Below are 16197 nucleotides of genomic sequence, written 5' to 3' on the forward strand. Positions count from 1 at the left end.
CAAAACCTTTATGGCTGAATAAAAGTGTTATTGTCGAGGTTGGTAAGAAAAAACGTGCTTTTAGGGCATTCAAGTTAGCTGGGACAGCAGAAACTTTCATCAGGTACAAGGAAGCAAATAAAGCATGCAAAAAAGCTATCAGGCAAGCTAAAATAGAGATGGAAAGGGATATTGCTGCTAGGAGTAAAAAGAATCCAAAATTATTTTTTAATTATGTGAATAGTAAAAAAATGAAGCAAGAAGGGGTGGGAACTTTATTATCACGGGGGGGTACGTTGGTTGATGAAAACGGGGAAAAAGCTGAAATTTTGAACTCTTATTTTTCATCTGTCTATACATCTGAGGAGCCAGATAATGAAGGCTTCCCTTGTAATATGCCCAGTTCTAGTAATTTAGCTACTGACGCATGGGTCACTCGGGAGGAAATTCAAAAGAGACTTGAACATGTAAAGGTAAACAAAGGTCCAGGGCCGGATGGGATTCATCCCAGGGTATTAAATGAGCTGAGCGCTGTGATTGCCAAACCTCTTCACTTAATTTTTCAGGATTCATTGAGGTCTGGCATGGTGCCAAGAGACTGGCGGATTGCTAATGTGGTGCCGTTATTTAAAAAGGGATCCCGTTCTCAGCCTGAAAACTATAGGCCTGTTAGTCTGACATCAGTAGTAGGAAAACTTTTGGAAGGGGTAATAAGGGATAGGGTACTTGAATACATTGCAGTTCACAATACTATTAGTTTGTGCCAGCATGGTTTTATGCGTAACAGATCTTGCCAGACTAATTTAGTTGCCTTTTATGAGGAGGTGAGTAGGAACCTTGATGCTGGAATGGCAGTTGATGTCATCTACTTGGACTTTGCTAAAGCGTTTGATACAGTACCTCACAGAAGGTTAATGATCAAATTAAGGAATATTGGCCTAGAACATAATATTTGTAATTGGATAGAGAACTGGCTGAAGGATAGAGTACAAAGAGTGGTTGTAAATGGAACATTTTCTAATTGGACCAGTGTGGTTAGTGGAGTACCGCAGGGGTCAGTCCTTGGGCCTTTGCTGTTTAACTTGTTTATTAATGACCTGGAGGTGGGCATAGACAGTATTGTTTCTATTTTTGCTGATGACACTAAATTGTGCAAAACTATAAGTTCCATGCAGGATGCTGCCGCTTTGCAGAGCGATTTGACAAAATTAGATAACTGGGCAGCAAACTGGAAAATGAGGTTCAATGTTGATAAGTGCAAAGTTATGCACTTTGGTAGAAATAATATAAACGCAAACTATCTACTGAATGGTAGTGTGTTGGGGGTTTCCTTAATGGAGAAGGATCTAGGGGTTTTTGTTGATAACAAGTTGTCTAATTCCAGGCAGTGTCATTCTGTGGCTACTAAAGCAAATAAAGTGCTGTCTTGTATAAAAAAGGGCATTGACTCAAGGGATGAGAACATAATTTTGCCCCTTTATAGGTCCCTGGTAAGGCCTCACCTTGAGTATGCAGTGCAGTTTTGGGCTCCAGTCCTTAAGAAGGATATTAATGAGCTGGAGAGAGTGCAGAGACGTGCAACTAAACTGGTAAAGGGGATGGAAGATTTAAACTATGAGGTTAGACTGTCGAGGTTGGGGTTGTTTTCTCTGGAAAAGAGGCGCTTGCGAGGGGACATGATTACTCTGTACAAGTACATTAGAGGGGATTATAGGCAGTTGGGGGATGTTCTTTTTTCCCATAAAAACAATCAACGCACCAGAGGTCACCCCTTTAGATTAGAGGAACGGAGCTTCCATTTGAAGCAGCGTAGGTGGTTTTTCACGGTGAGGGCAGTGAGGTTATGGAATGCCCTTCCTAGTGATGTGGTAATGGCAGATTCTGTTAATGCCTTTAAGAGGGGCCTGGATGAGTTCTTGATCAATCAGAATATCCAAGGCTATTGTGATACTAATATCTACAGTTAGTACTAGTGGTTGTATTTATAGTTTATGTATGTGAGTATAGATTGGTAGGTGTGGGTTAGGTGTGCTGGGTTTACTTGGATGGGTTGAACTTGATGGACACAGGTCTTTTTTCAACCCTATGTAACTATGTAACTATGTAACTATGTAACACTCAGTCAGCCCTGTGCCGGGAGGTGACAATTTGCATGTAAGATCTTACCAGCACAGAGTAGCAGCTTGCAGCTAGGGGATTTTATCTCATATTGAAAGACTTAAGAGATTAATTGTCCTCAATGCAAATCACAAATACCCTACTGCAACATTAGTAGTCATTTCTCTGCCCACATCAGGCTGTTTCTCACAGCACAGTTTAAGGGGCCAGTAACACCATTAAGTAAAATATTTGATGTAACTATGATGTTTGTCTAGCAGCTACAAATAAAATGTGTCTTAGCAGCAACAGTCCTGTTTTATGTAACAGATTTTTATGTGTGTGTAGCAAGCCATGAACGAGCCCTGTTTAATTTGTGTTATGGCTATCTTGTTATTCCTCTGACTAACGGTGCCCTACAAGTGGGATGAAGTTGCACTTCAGAGAAATTAAGAAGATTTCTGTTGTCAGCTTCAAGGCAGTGTTGCCATCTGATGTGACTATGAATACTTGGGATGAGATCCAACATTCATTGTTTTTCATCTAAATTGCTGTTTATTTTCCTTTTTTGTTTGTCACTGAAGTAACATTGAATATGCAGTGTGTGTACATTGGATTTCATGGTATGTGCCAGTTACATTTTTGCTTCAGGACCCTCCAAAATTTGTTTAGGCCCTGTTAGCCGATTACATGATTATAGCTATAAAACTGAACTATGTTAAATAATCAGTTGCCATTAATACATAAACCACTGAGGCTTTTTTAACACTGAAAATTGCACTTATTTATATTTGTAAAAAGTTTTTTAAGGAACAGTATAGCCCCTTTTTTACCCTTAGTTCAAGGAATTAGGCATAGGTAAGGCCCGATTAAAAAAAAAAAAAAAAAAAAAAAAGTAACAATAAAATTGTTGCCTCAAAGAGCAATAGCTACTGGGTCAGAAGAAGTAGTCACATAATTAAAAACTAAAAAAAATAATTAATGAAGACCAGTTGAAAAGTTACTAAGAATTGGCTATTCTATAAGATACTAAAAGTTTACTTAAAGGGTAACCACCCCTTTAACTTGAAAGTTGTTATTACCATCGAGGCAATCCCATACACCTAGTGGGAATGGGTCTCCCTGTCTCATTCCATCACATTTACAGCCCTGACATATCTGGATCCATCAGACGTCAGGGTCTGACCTTCTTGCCCAGGGTCCCATTCTGCTCCCCAAACACCTCTCCAAATTCCTAAACTTTGTTTGGTTTAATGACTTTTGAAGCCCTTACCCATAAGTTAACTACCCAAAGGGTAAGGTGTATTACCATGGATACATACCCACTGGGAAACATGAGCTCAGTGTAGCACTATAGGCACAGAGGATACTAGTCTAGCTGCCCTTCTAGAGCACTACTATTGTAAATGTAATGCTCTTTATCAACTGGGCTGTCTCAGATAAACACAGGTAAGGTTCCCAAGCTGAGCTACGACTCTCAGGTGCACTTTAGAAAGATTATTGAAACAGCTGATTAATTGAAGAACAAAGTAAATGTTTATAATAGACCATCACAACATCAGAGGTCCACAGGGTGATTAATCACTCTATAGGTGTCTGCTGCCACAATACCAGGAACTAACTCATGCGACAATGTCTTCTATAGAGCACATCACTGCTCTTCCTATCTCACACTATTCACTCTCACAAAGTGCGTTGTCACACGTGCTACCCTGTTATTAACTAGAAGAACTCATTAATGGGTCCCTTGCCCTGACTTCCCCTAAGGTGCCCATCCTACCTTAGTGTCCAGGCTTTTCCTGCCTCCACCGCCTCTTTTGAGTAGAATCCCTCATATAGACAAGGGATTCCCCATAACGTTTGTGGGCCAGTGGAAACACAAGGCATAGGTTACGTACATGACAGGAAAACAACACACATCCCTTTAACATCCCCTACAGCAGTTATCCCATATGTTGCAGTGTGGTGAATGCAGAGCACCACATTGCATGGCAGACAGACTTAAAAATGGATCCTGTCTTACTGGATCCGTGTCTTATTTATCTTTGTCTCCTTGTTTTGTCTGATACCTACAAGCTACATTTTGTGCTTTGCTCCAGATTAAAATTCCATCAGTATGCACAGTAGGCAGCCAGCAGGTACAGTGTATGGAGCATCTTGTGGCACTATTGCCTTGTGCACCCAGGGTCGGACTGGGCCAGCAGCACACTGGGAGAAGACCTGGTGGCCACCGCCACCCCAAGACCACTGCTTATCTAGAATAGGGCTATTGGCTTGTGGCACAAGTTTTCACTTGTCGGAGTATGCAGTACACTGCAGGGGCACTGAGTTAGCACCTCCTGGGTGTCCCTGGATACCATAGTTCCTTGCTTTTTCTGTTAAAGTTTTTAATTTTACTCTTGTAAAAGTTCAGTAGATATAATCACTTGGTTTTGTGTCTATTACTCAGTAGTACTTCTGTAACCTTAAGAGTAGAGCATCTGCCTTTATTTTTTTGTTCTTATTCTGCAGCTTGGGTGGCAATCAAATGATGTCACTTTTCTGAGAAGTGGGTGGTGTGGCTCTGTAGCTTACTTTCCAATGGCTTTTGTTTGACTGTGTGTCTTTCCTTCTGCTTTCATATTTTATTTCATGGTATATTTGGTTTCATTATTAAGGCAGCTTAACTAAAGTAGGGCAGAAATGTTGTACATTATGTTTTGGGCTTCTGTACCAGCCCAAGGCAACCCCAGCCCTTTAGCAGGGAATATCTGTGCCTCCAAAGATGCCCCAGTAGCTCCCCATCTTCTTTTCTGCTGATTCACTGCACATGCTCAGTGCTGCTGTCAGTTACTGAGCTTTGTGACCGACTCATAATATACGGTATATATAGAATATAAATGTCACAATATAAGGCTGATTAGTAGATAATGCAGATTATTAGTACATGGCCGCTCAGAAACCAATGCTATTAGCATTATAATTTAATATTCAGCCCTGTAGCATAATGTTCTGCTTGATAATTTGCAATAATCTAAGTTGAGTTTCTCAGCAGTTGGCCAGAGCACACTGAGCATGTAAGTGTCACTTACACTTCCAACAAAATCCAAAATGGGGAGCTCCTGTGCACAAATTTAAAGGGACTGATCATAACAGATGCTGAACCTTTAGTATACCAAAAATGGCATTTCTATCATATTCATATTTAGAGTTTAGTTCTCCTTTAACTCCTTCTGAATTAAAAGATAGGAAACTATTTGATCTGAATTCACTTGAACATTTGACACAAAAGGTATGCTGCATATCAACAGTATTTTTTTACATTTATAAATATACTTGTGTGTATATGACGCCTTAAGCAATCTGCAACTTCACAGCACCAACAAGTGAAAAGCTATAAATGAGTTCAAATGAAACACCTCAATTTCCCTGTCAGTTCGGGAGATTCTAAAGTAAAGATTTCTATAGTATGGCAATCATTGCACTCCAACTAAAGCTAAACTAACAAAAAAGTGAAATGCTTGTCATGACAAATACATTGTTCTCACTGAGTAGTTTTTGTACGACCGTAGATACTGTTGATATATACTGCTCTGTACAAGTGTTTTTATGTTTATGCAAATGTTACTTTCCCAAAATAGATAGCATTTACACCTAATTATTATGTACAGTTCTAATCACAGAGCTAACAAAGCAGCCGTCAAGATAATTATTTATCATTGTACTGTTAATAATTTCCTTTGTAATGGTGTATTAGTGGCAGGGATTACCACCCATCTATGACAAACCTCTGATCCTCCCAGGTGATTTCTATTCATGATACAGTGAATACAATCTGTAAATATTTTACCAACAAGTGCGTTGGAATTAGGGTGGCTATAAATTGTCAAATTTAAGCTGCCGAATTGGGCCCTTTAGACCCTTCTGCCCTAAAATCGGGCAGGTGACGATTATGTAGGTCTGATTTTCCCATCAGATCAAGGACCACATTGGCTCATTGATGCAGTCCTTGCTCTGATAGCTCATATTCCCATCATAATTCAATTAATTGGTCCTAGGGCCAAACAATCTGATTAGCCTATCAGGGGAAAGATGTGCTCGTTTGGCAACCTTGCCAAACAAGAGGATCTTATAGTTTATGGCAAGCTTAAGTCTTCTTAAAATTCTGCAATTTACTTAGACTACTAAAACTACTCAAACCTTTCTCAAACTAAACATATAAAAAATAAAACATATTTGGCTTAAATGTAGTGACCTTAAGCAAGCAAGTGCTATTAAAGGGCTTTTGTGACATTATCATTTATGTATTAAGGTGTTATTTTGCAATGGGCGAGCCAGGCACAAACACTGACTGTAGAGGGCTACAGTGGCTATACAAAGTAATACCCACAGCACTAAGCTGGCTTAACAATGTCCCAGTAACCCCCTTACACAACTACGTATGAACTGAGGAGAACTCGTTGATTAGTGCGCAAAACAAAAATATAAATTTCATTTGTAGTACAGGTATGGGAGCTGTTATCCAGAATTCCCGGGACCTGGAGTTTTCCGGATAAGGGTTCTTTTGGTAATTTGAATCTCCATATGTCAAATCTACTAAGAAATTATTTAAACATAAAATAAATCAAATAGGATTGTTTTGCCTCCAATAAGGATGAATTATATCTTAGTTAGGCTCAAGTACAACATACTGCTCTATTATTACAGAGAAAATCATTTTTAAAAATTTGAGTTTGTGGGAGATGACCTTCCTGTAATTCAGAGCTTTTTAGATAACGGGTTTCCGGATAACAGATCCCATACCTGTATTTATTTGGTTGTGCCTCTAGCATAAGCCCCAGTTTGTGTAACAAATGTTTTTCACTGTTGAGATTAAATGGTACAAAGATTGGGCTGCTGAGCTGGTTAGTCTCTCTGTTCCACCTTCTTTCCATACGTATATACTGCATGCGTGTGTGCTTGTGTACTAGCTGAAACTGCTTAGCTCTGAAAGCTAAGGGAGACTGTGCTTGTCTCTTCTGCTAGAAAGCTCTTCTTTCACTGGCCAGAGTGAAAGTGTGCTGCGCTTCAGATGTAACAGCAGTTGGTAGAAGAAGAATCTGTTCCCATGACTGCTTTTTTTGAGAATGCTTTTGGCTGCGAACCAGCAACTGGCAGGCACAGGCTATGCACGATTCATCCGGAGACACATTGAGTTCAGCGTCTGGTGTAAATGTAACAGCCCAAGGTGTAGCATCCCTTCCTGCTGCAGGCATCAACAACTCTTCCCTTACTGAAAACTGCTGCACCATCTTCATTGCTGCACCTACACCACGACTGCAACTACTCTACTGTTGTTAGGGAGTCATTTGGTTATGCTTTCCTCTAATGGGGGTTCATTTAAGCCTGTAATTGGATCATAATGAAAATAATTTCTAGGTAAAGTATATCATCATTCAGAATCGACAGTTCCACTACTATCCACAAGCCGGATTTAATCATCTGTGGGTGCATTCTGAAACATCAGTTTTAACTTGGGGCTCTGCTGACTATAGAAAAGATTGCTAAACATGATTATAAATCTTCCTGGATCACTGCTTGTTTATCAGTCTCGCTGGATCACCGCTCTTTGGTCAACACAGACATTGCATGCGCTACCATGTGAAATGAATTCCCAAGATACAATTGGACGGGCTGGAAAAGTTATTTTCCTTTCTTACCCTTTGCAAATCCTTTAGGCTTTAGAGCACTTTATCCATTAATGGGACAGGGCACCTACCACTCAGAGCAAACCAAAAAGGTAAGTTTTAAACAGTGTAGTTTAACCCTGTACAAGGTCATAAACCATGCAGTGTGTGTGTGCATTGGGCAGAGAAAATGACTCATGTGTCTGCACAAAGGGAATGCTGATACCTTCTCTTACAGGGAGCTGACAATTGCCACAGTCAGAGTGGGAGGAAATCCAAAAGTGCCTTAAGGTTATCTGTATGTTGAAGCCAGAATGAGTCAGCAGCCACAGTGATGCATTTCAGTGCCGAATATTGATATGGAGTTAATTAAGCTTAAAATTTGGAATATTTGCAGATTCTCCATCTGAATGTTACAGGCTGACGTAAAAGAATAAAATTTCCCATTTATCATTGTTTATTGGTCAAAGATCAAATACTGAGAATATCTGCAAGGCAAATATGTCATTTTTTTATTCTAGAGATAATACGAATACTGTATATATATATATGTTATTAGCATTGCTGTAGGCATCTATCAATCTATCTATATTCTCTTTTGTATAATAAACACATGGCTTGCTACATATCCAGATTACTGCCCTACTGGTACCATGGTGTCTGAATGTCAGAACTGTATGTGTATGTTCCTGCTATCCTGATCTGCTTTCCTGTTGCAGGAGAAGAGAAATGATCATGATCTTACTCTCCAGGAAAGTTTACAAACTGACACCAAAGTTGAAAAATCCAACAGTACAAGGGAAAAGGAAAAGAAGAGGCCAGTAAGTAAATTGCAATTGTGAATGCATCTATAAAGCAGAATCTTCTCAGCCAATGAGAATTAATTGTTGAGAGGAAATGTAGTCAATGTAACACCTTATGATGGTTCTCTAAGTTCCCATCTGTATTTACGTAAAGGCAAATTACTGATCTTTTTTTTAATCTAGGGGTTATGTTTACCTAGATTGCAATATTCTCGTTTGCTGCTTGGAGCAGATTCTGCAAAGATGCCTTCACTGTGTGCACATTGACCCATGCAGTGAAAATGAGTGACTTTAACCTCCTGAGCAAGGATATAGCAAGCTGGCCACATGAAAGCTAGGGAGATGAATATCCAACTCATTTTCATTTCGTGGTAATCAGCTAGATTTTAGTGGATGTGGCCATGCAGGTAATTGGCCACATGCAGGGTCAAGCTAATATTTCAAAATATTAGCTTTCTGCAGGTTTATTGGTCAAATTGTTGCAAAAATCACCAGCGTTGGACTGAGGTGCCCGGGGCCCGTTGGGGCTGCCACCTCAGGCGCCTCTTGCCCCATTTGTGAGCTAACACCACTACCCACCACCCCCTGCATGTATTTTATTCTTCTCCATTACAGCCCAGATCTGGGTGGAATCTTGAGGAAGTGCCAATATTTTCCAGCTGGAAAGCGTGGACATGGTCCACAGGGTTATTTCCCTGCATCCCACTGGCCCAGTACTGACAGCCACACATGCACAGGCTAACGTGTGTGGTATGGCCAGTAATTAACTAAACTGTATCAATGCAGTATGGCAAACTTTGGTCTGCATTCCATTATGTTCAGTGGCAGACTGGCCTAACAGGGCATCAGAAAAATTCTTGTACCCAGATGTCAGGGGACCCTTTTGCTAATCCAGCTGTGTGGCTTTTTATGCCTATAAAATGTCCATGCTTCATATTTATATAAAAACATAGTGGAGAAATGGAGAAAAGGATAGATAAAGTACAGAGAAGAGACTAGGATAATAAATAAGGTGAGTGACGAGAAAGGAAAAATAGTAGGAGCATGTAATGTTAAACAAAGTTTTGGGTGTTTATGTAATGATGGGATCACAATGCGTTTATTGATGCAAAAGTCTATTGTTTTAAACAAAGTTCCACGCTTCTATCTTGGCATACATCAGTTTTCATCTCACAGATGTCAAGGGAGTAAATGGTGCAAAATGCCCGTTAAGAACATTTTGGCTTTATTGTGTGGCAATAGCCTTTACTTTAAAACTTGTTTAGAAACCCCTCATGGATGAATTTTATGCTTCTAATGTTCCCCTATTGTGAAAACAAAATTGACCTCTCAGTGTGCTGCCCATCAAGTCAGTGACACTTGAAAGACGATCTCCCACCCTGCCTATACATTTGTCATAAGAAGGAACTCTTTTCAGTCTTTTACGTTAAAGGGCACCTATCGCCCTCAAATTGTTTCCCCCACCAGAGGTGTGCTTTAATAGAGCCAGCACTCCGGTTGGGAGAAACAATAGGTTTTTTGGTAAAAAAAAAAATAGCCCCCATCAGTGCTAGGCTGCCCACATCAGGAGGGAGATCCTGGTGTGGGCAGCCATGTTGTGATGCTCGCAAGTGCATAATGAGCGAGTACCACAACATGTTCAATATGCGCATGCATATGACGTAGAAGGGTGAATTTCATACACCGCTCCTACATAAGGTGCATGCACACAATGAGTGAGGGGAGGAGACTCACTCATTATACACAGCCACTGCAAACAACATGGCCGTCTGCTCCCTCCCATTATAGGCAGCCTAGCAGTGGCAGGAGCTGTATTTTTTTTTTTAAACTGTTGTTTCCCCCAGCCAGAGTGCGTCCTCTTAGCCTGCATCTCTGGTGGAGGAAATAACTACAGGGTGATAGGTGCACTTTAAAAGCCTTTTACCTTAGTTAAAGGTGTGCTTCTTCCCATAGGTTTGCATAGAACTGATGTAGAGTTTTTCATTTGATTTCACTCCTTGAGCTCTTACACATGGGTGTATTAATATTCTGTGGGTTTTTATGTGTTCCACCACACAGGAACTTCTATGTTGCTTTACTCATGGAACTGTGCTGAACAAATGTACCATACAACATTCAGTATTTTGCCTGTGTTTGGTGGTTCAGCACGGTCGCATTAGTATAATAAACATATAAAATAATAAACTCTGTTAAAGCATACGTTAATGTTTGGTGAAGCACATAAAAAAAAAATCCTAGTGGGCCCTTCTGCTTCCTTTCTATTAGATTCCTATGATATTCCTAGCATGGTCATCTGAAGGGTATGTTAAGAAACTGACTTATTTATATTAGTACAGCGCTGCAATATATATTGGCAATTTATAAATATGTGATGATAATAATTAGAATTAATCCTGCTTATTTGTTCAAAATCTTTACCATGGATGCAGCACTAGGTTCCTAAGTTCGATTCTAAAAATGTGTATGTTCTCACTATGTCTGCTTGGGTTTCCTCAGTGTACTTCTGTTTTTCCCCACACACCCAAACCATACAGTAAGTTTTACTAGGTTCTAATAAAAGTGACTATAGTGTGTTTGTGAATGTGAAAGGGACTTAAGGCGGCAAAACAATGAACGATCTGCACTTTTGGTGAAAATTGCCAAACCAGCAGATCATTCCCCAATGTCAAACCTGCCTGATCAATATCTGACCCTGGCTAGAATCGAACTTAGGAACCTAGTGCTGCATCCATGGTAAAGATTTTGAACAAATAAGCAAGATTAATTCTAATTATTATCACATATTTATAAATTGCTGTTTGGCCGCTTCAGATATGTAGGGATATCTAAAGGGGCTAAACTGGCAACTTAAATCTGCCTGTGTATGGCCACTGTTAGACTGCAAGCTCTGCTCTGGAAGGGACTAATGTAAATTATGTATAATCTCCACAAAGAATTATGAAATATGTTGGCACTTGGCATAAATAAAGGATACAAATAATATGTACAATATAACACAAAAATAATAAAGTGACATTATTGCGAACGAACAGGGAATTCTGTGCTGAGTTCAACTTGCAGTTCAATCTGTTACAAAGACATCCAAGAATTGCACTTCTCTGAGATTTTATTTAACAAGAAAAACTTTCTTGGTTCAGAGGCTACAACAATGCTTTCTCCTGTCAGTTAATAAACTGCAGCAGTGGCAATGTGCCATGCAGACTGGGCTGTAACACCACTGCACGCCATAAACTGAATAAGTAGTTAATGCATATGGCGCCTCCTACATCAATCTGTTCCTAACAGTGTGAACTTGTTTCATTGCAGCCCCTGCCAGGGATCTATTTTCACTAATCACGCTCCAAGGATGTTAAGTGGGTGGTGTGGAGACATGGATATATTGCTATCCTCCATGCACAATAGAATATGTCTGTATTAAATACACAGTGTTCCCATTTGAGTCCAGCCTGCTGCCCTATCCTTAGTGACTGAACTACACTTCTCGCCACTACCTGGGAGACTAGATATATTTATCTATTTTCCTTTTTATTTTTAAATAGATTATTAACATTCTGAATAAAAGAGGATTTATTTAAATGTAAAACTAAATTTAAACCATTTTCCTCCAGCTACATTTGTGCAGCTTTAGTCTCTCCTCTCCTCCCTCTCACTGATTACTAGCTGCCTGTTTCTCCCAAGCAGTGGAAATGACTCATAACTTTTGATCACTGCTGCAACCGCTGAACTTTTTATCCTAGGTCCAATTTACTTGCCTGTTATATTTTTGGAAAGCTACATTCTGATGCATAGCTTGCCGTCACCCACAGGCTTGCCATAAAGCACCTATTCTGTGAATTATCTAAGCTTAGATCTTCAGAATGGGGAATTGTTTGAACACACATAAAGCCTTTGCTCTATGCTGTGTTTTTCCCAGTAGAAAGATCTAGATATTTATTGTATTTTTTTTAAGGCAAGTCTGACTGTTTGTGATTCTAGGGCCTTCTAGCTAATGATAATGTTGGACCCTTTTATTGCACAGGATGTTGTGTGCTGCACAGGGTTTATATTTGTTCTATTTTTGGCCCAGGTGGTCTTCCTGTTACCCTGTTCTCTAGGCCAGGTTTCAGAACAGCCCAGAGGGAATAAGGCAATTGCACAATGCATGAATCTAGAATGTCCTTGGGTCTTAGCCTGCACTGGTTCCATTTTTACCTCACTTCTGTAACACAACACACTCTCTTTATTCTATCCCTGGAGAATGACCCAGCTACTGAGCAATACAGTTCACCATTTAGCTCACATGTGTGATCTTACATATTCCCTTGTTATTCTTTTAGTTTTTGTCAGACAGACTCCATGAAATCTAACTAGCATTGCATCATTGTTGTATGCTAAACAAGAAAGTCAGATTCCATTTCTTACTGTTTAGGCCAATGGCATGTGTAGCAATTTTGCCTGTCAGACAATTTATAGCCCCACACATGGTCATCAAAACACTCATTATTATTTTCCATTGCATGGATTTCAGCAATCGCTTGGAATCCAAGGTGCAAATCCAAGGTGCAGCCATATGTCAGGAAAGTTGCCAAGTCATTATACTACCACAATGTAATAATACAGCAATGGCTTACATATAGGGTTGCCACCTCACCCGGTTAATACTAGACACATATTAATTCCACATCCTGTATGGCTGATTAGAACTTAATTTAGATGCATTCTGCAGACTGAACTGATTTATGTGCAGCCATGCAGCATGCATGTAAATTAATTGCTTATTAGCAGGTTATACATTATGCTAGAACACTAATTACACTTGACAAAGGGCATGCTGGCCCAAAACATGTAATGTGGTGAAAAACCAATTAAGTAAGTTGCAGCATAGTTCTGCTTCCTCCATCATTCCCTTTTGATACACTTTTCACGTGGTTACATCAATCTCTGTACTGGAATTCACATAGAGCCCAAATCCGTCTTAACCAAGCAGTCTTTATTATTGTGTGAACGTCTATATGACAGTAATGGTGGACTATGAAATTCCGGGGCATTAGGATATGCACGCCATAAGAGGGGCTAATGCTACTAAATAATATGGTGTACGTTCTCATTGCTGAATGGAAGGTGTGAGCTAACAGAATACGAGCCCCTGTGTTTCTATCTGATCTTTGCTGCGAGATCATAGACCCTCCATTGAACCCTGTACATGTGAAAATTCCTGATGTAACAACTTCAGTGAATGTCCACGTGGGGTACATTTGTTTGTCATCACTTCAAAATGTACTGTTTATTTGTCATCCTCGGGACTGTCCTTTTTTTTTAACTGTAGGTACTGTGACATGAGGAAAGAGGACATGTAATCAACTATTATAGTCTGTTGGCTTTACAAATAAGTTAGTCAGGAGTTCTCTCCTTTACGACAGACTGTTGTGTGAATGGACATAACCATGTACTTACTATATGTGAGGAAAAAAGAAATAGATTAAATACACCTATCCAGATGTTTTTAAATGCCAACAGGGATATAACTTCACCCCCCCCCCCCCACACACACCACCAACAAATCATTTATATAACACCACCACTCAATGCAATGTTACTTGAAGAGGGAATAGAAATATGCAAATTGCCCTAAAAGTAATTAATGTAAAAATTTTCCTCAAATAAAGTAATTACGGGACACTAGTAATGACTGTAACTCCATAAAAGAATTCTGTTGTGGCTAACCATATAATTATCCAAAATAAACGCAATCGGAGCAAGAATGGATTCCACCTCAGACACAATGGGGCATCACAGAGGATGCTATAGGTTAGTGCTGTTCAACTTCCGCGGTACGGAGGGCCGAAATTTCTCTTACATACATGGTGGAGGGCCGCTAATGGAAGCCAGTTTGGCCACACCCCTTTTTAAAACCACACCCACTTCAACCCACACCTATTTTATCACAATGGTGGTAGCACAGCAAAATCCCAAATGCTTGGTCCTTACTGCGGGGATATCAACCGTCATTCATATGTGAAAGAATTATATTATGTCATATTAAGATATACCCTTAAATCCATATGCCTCCTCCTCCCCTGTGGATAGCACAGCAATCCGCAGCATATAATTACACACCTTAGGGACCATTTAATGGCTATTTCCAACTGCTAACAAACTCCCACAACAAACCCCTGCCGGGTTCACCTCCCACAAGCAGCATAGGACAGGCAGAGTATGGCACACACAGGCAGCACACTGCCTGTCCTATGCTGCCTATGTGTGCCATACTCTGCCTGCCCTACCCTGCCTGTGTGTGCCATACTCTGCCTGTCCTATTCTGCCTGTGTGTGCCATCCTCTGTCTGCCCTACCCTGCCTGTGTGTGCCATACTCTGCCTGTCCTATGCTGCCTGTGTGTGCCATACTATGTCTGCCCTACCCTGCCTGTGTGTGCCATACTCTAGCTGCTCTATGCTACCTGTGTGTGCCATACTCTGTCTGCCCTTAGCTGCCTGTGTGTGCCATGCTCTCCCTGCCCTATGCTGCTTGCGTGTGCCATACTCTACCTGCCTTATGATGGCTGTGTGTGCCATACCCTCCCTGTCCTATGCTGCCTGTGTGTGCCATACTCTGCCTGTCCTAGCTGTTTGTGCCATACCCTCCTTGCCCTATGCAGTCTATGTGCCATACTTTGCCTACCCTATGCTCCCTGTGTGTGCTATACACACATGCAGCATAGTCCAGGCAGTACCTTCAATGTCTGTGATTACAGCCTGAGCCTAAGGTGTGAACACTACAGGGAGTGAACAATACAGAGATTAAAAGGTGTGACCAACACAGGGGATACATTTTAAAACAATACAGAGGGATTACAGCCTGAATCTGAGGAGAGAACCATGCAGGGGGCCAGTTAATCTCAGTACTGATACCATTTAAAGCTTACACAAAGGTAAGCCATCAAAGCAGCCAAGCAGGTGGGGGCCACACAGAGGGGGGTCGTGGCCCGCCAGTTGGACAGCACTGCTGTAGGTGGTTGGAACATTGTAACAATGAAATGTTGGAACAGCAGGGGTTCTGCTGCCAAGAGGTGAGAAAGACACTTCTGATGAGTTGACATTTTTTTTCTAAATTGTAATTTAAAAAGTACAGGCACTCTCCTGAGCACATTTGCAAATGTACCCTTAGATCTTAAAAAGACAAAGAGTTAGTGCTCTTGCACAAGAGTATTTGGCCCTGCAATCTCCTAAAATGGATTTCTCCTGTGTTCTACCACAGGGGAGCGCAGGATGATACGCAACCTATTCTTCCTTTTCAGCCTGTACAGGCACAGGCGTATCTAAGCATCCAACGCAGATGGAACCAAACTTATCTTCCAATAAGGAAGAACGGACTGCGTTTCATCCTTTGTTTCCCTGCAGTGGAAAGCAGGATAAATCCATTGTGTAAAAGCCCCTGTTTTGGCCACATAAACTTAGCCATACAAAGACACTCACCGCATAGCAACTGCTTAATACTGATCTGTGCCTTCATTCTATTCCATCCAAATACTACTGACCTTACAGACTATATGGGGCAGGGACCTGCTTCCATCTGCTTAACATTTGGCAATTTAGCTTTGATATAATAATTATTATATATATTTTTATTATTTACTTGTGCAGATATTGGACTTCGTCATATCATCATGCTAAAAAAAAATAATTTAATCAACCC

The 16197-nt window shown here is 40.5% G+C and overlaps 1 protein-coding gene across 16 annotated transcripts in view; it reads left to right on the forward strand.

Moving 5' to 3' along the window:
• Window positions 1–16197, forward strand: part of rimbp2 (RIMS binding protein 2) — a 199095-nt gene that overhangs the window by 7924 nt on the left and 174974 nt on the right. For 15 of the 16 annotated variants that reach the window (XM_031902438.1, XM_031902444.1, XM_031902408.1 and 12 more), the window contains exon 2: window positions 8441–8542. In XM_031902438.1, coding sequence (XP_031758298.1) covers window positions 8441–8542 — 102 coding nt within the window. Of the gene's footprint in view, window positions 1–7007; window positions 7835–8440; window positions 8543–16197 lie in introns of those variants that run through there. The other variant, XM_031902448.1, reaches the window with a different exon arrangement.

This window comes from Xenopus tropicalis, chromosome 1 (genome assembly GCF_000004195.4).
Source record: "Xenopus tropicalis strain Nigerian chromosome 1, UCB_Xtro_10.0, whole genome shotgun sequence".
Taxonomy (NCBI): domain Eukaryota; kingdom Metazoa; phylum Chordata; class Amphibia; order Anura; family Pipidae; genus Xenopus; species Xenopus tropicalis.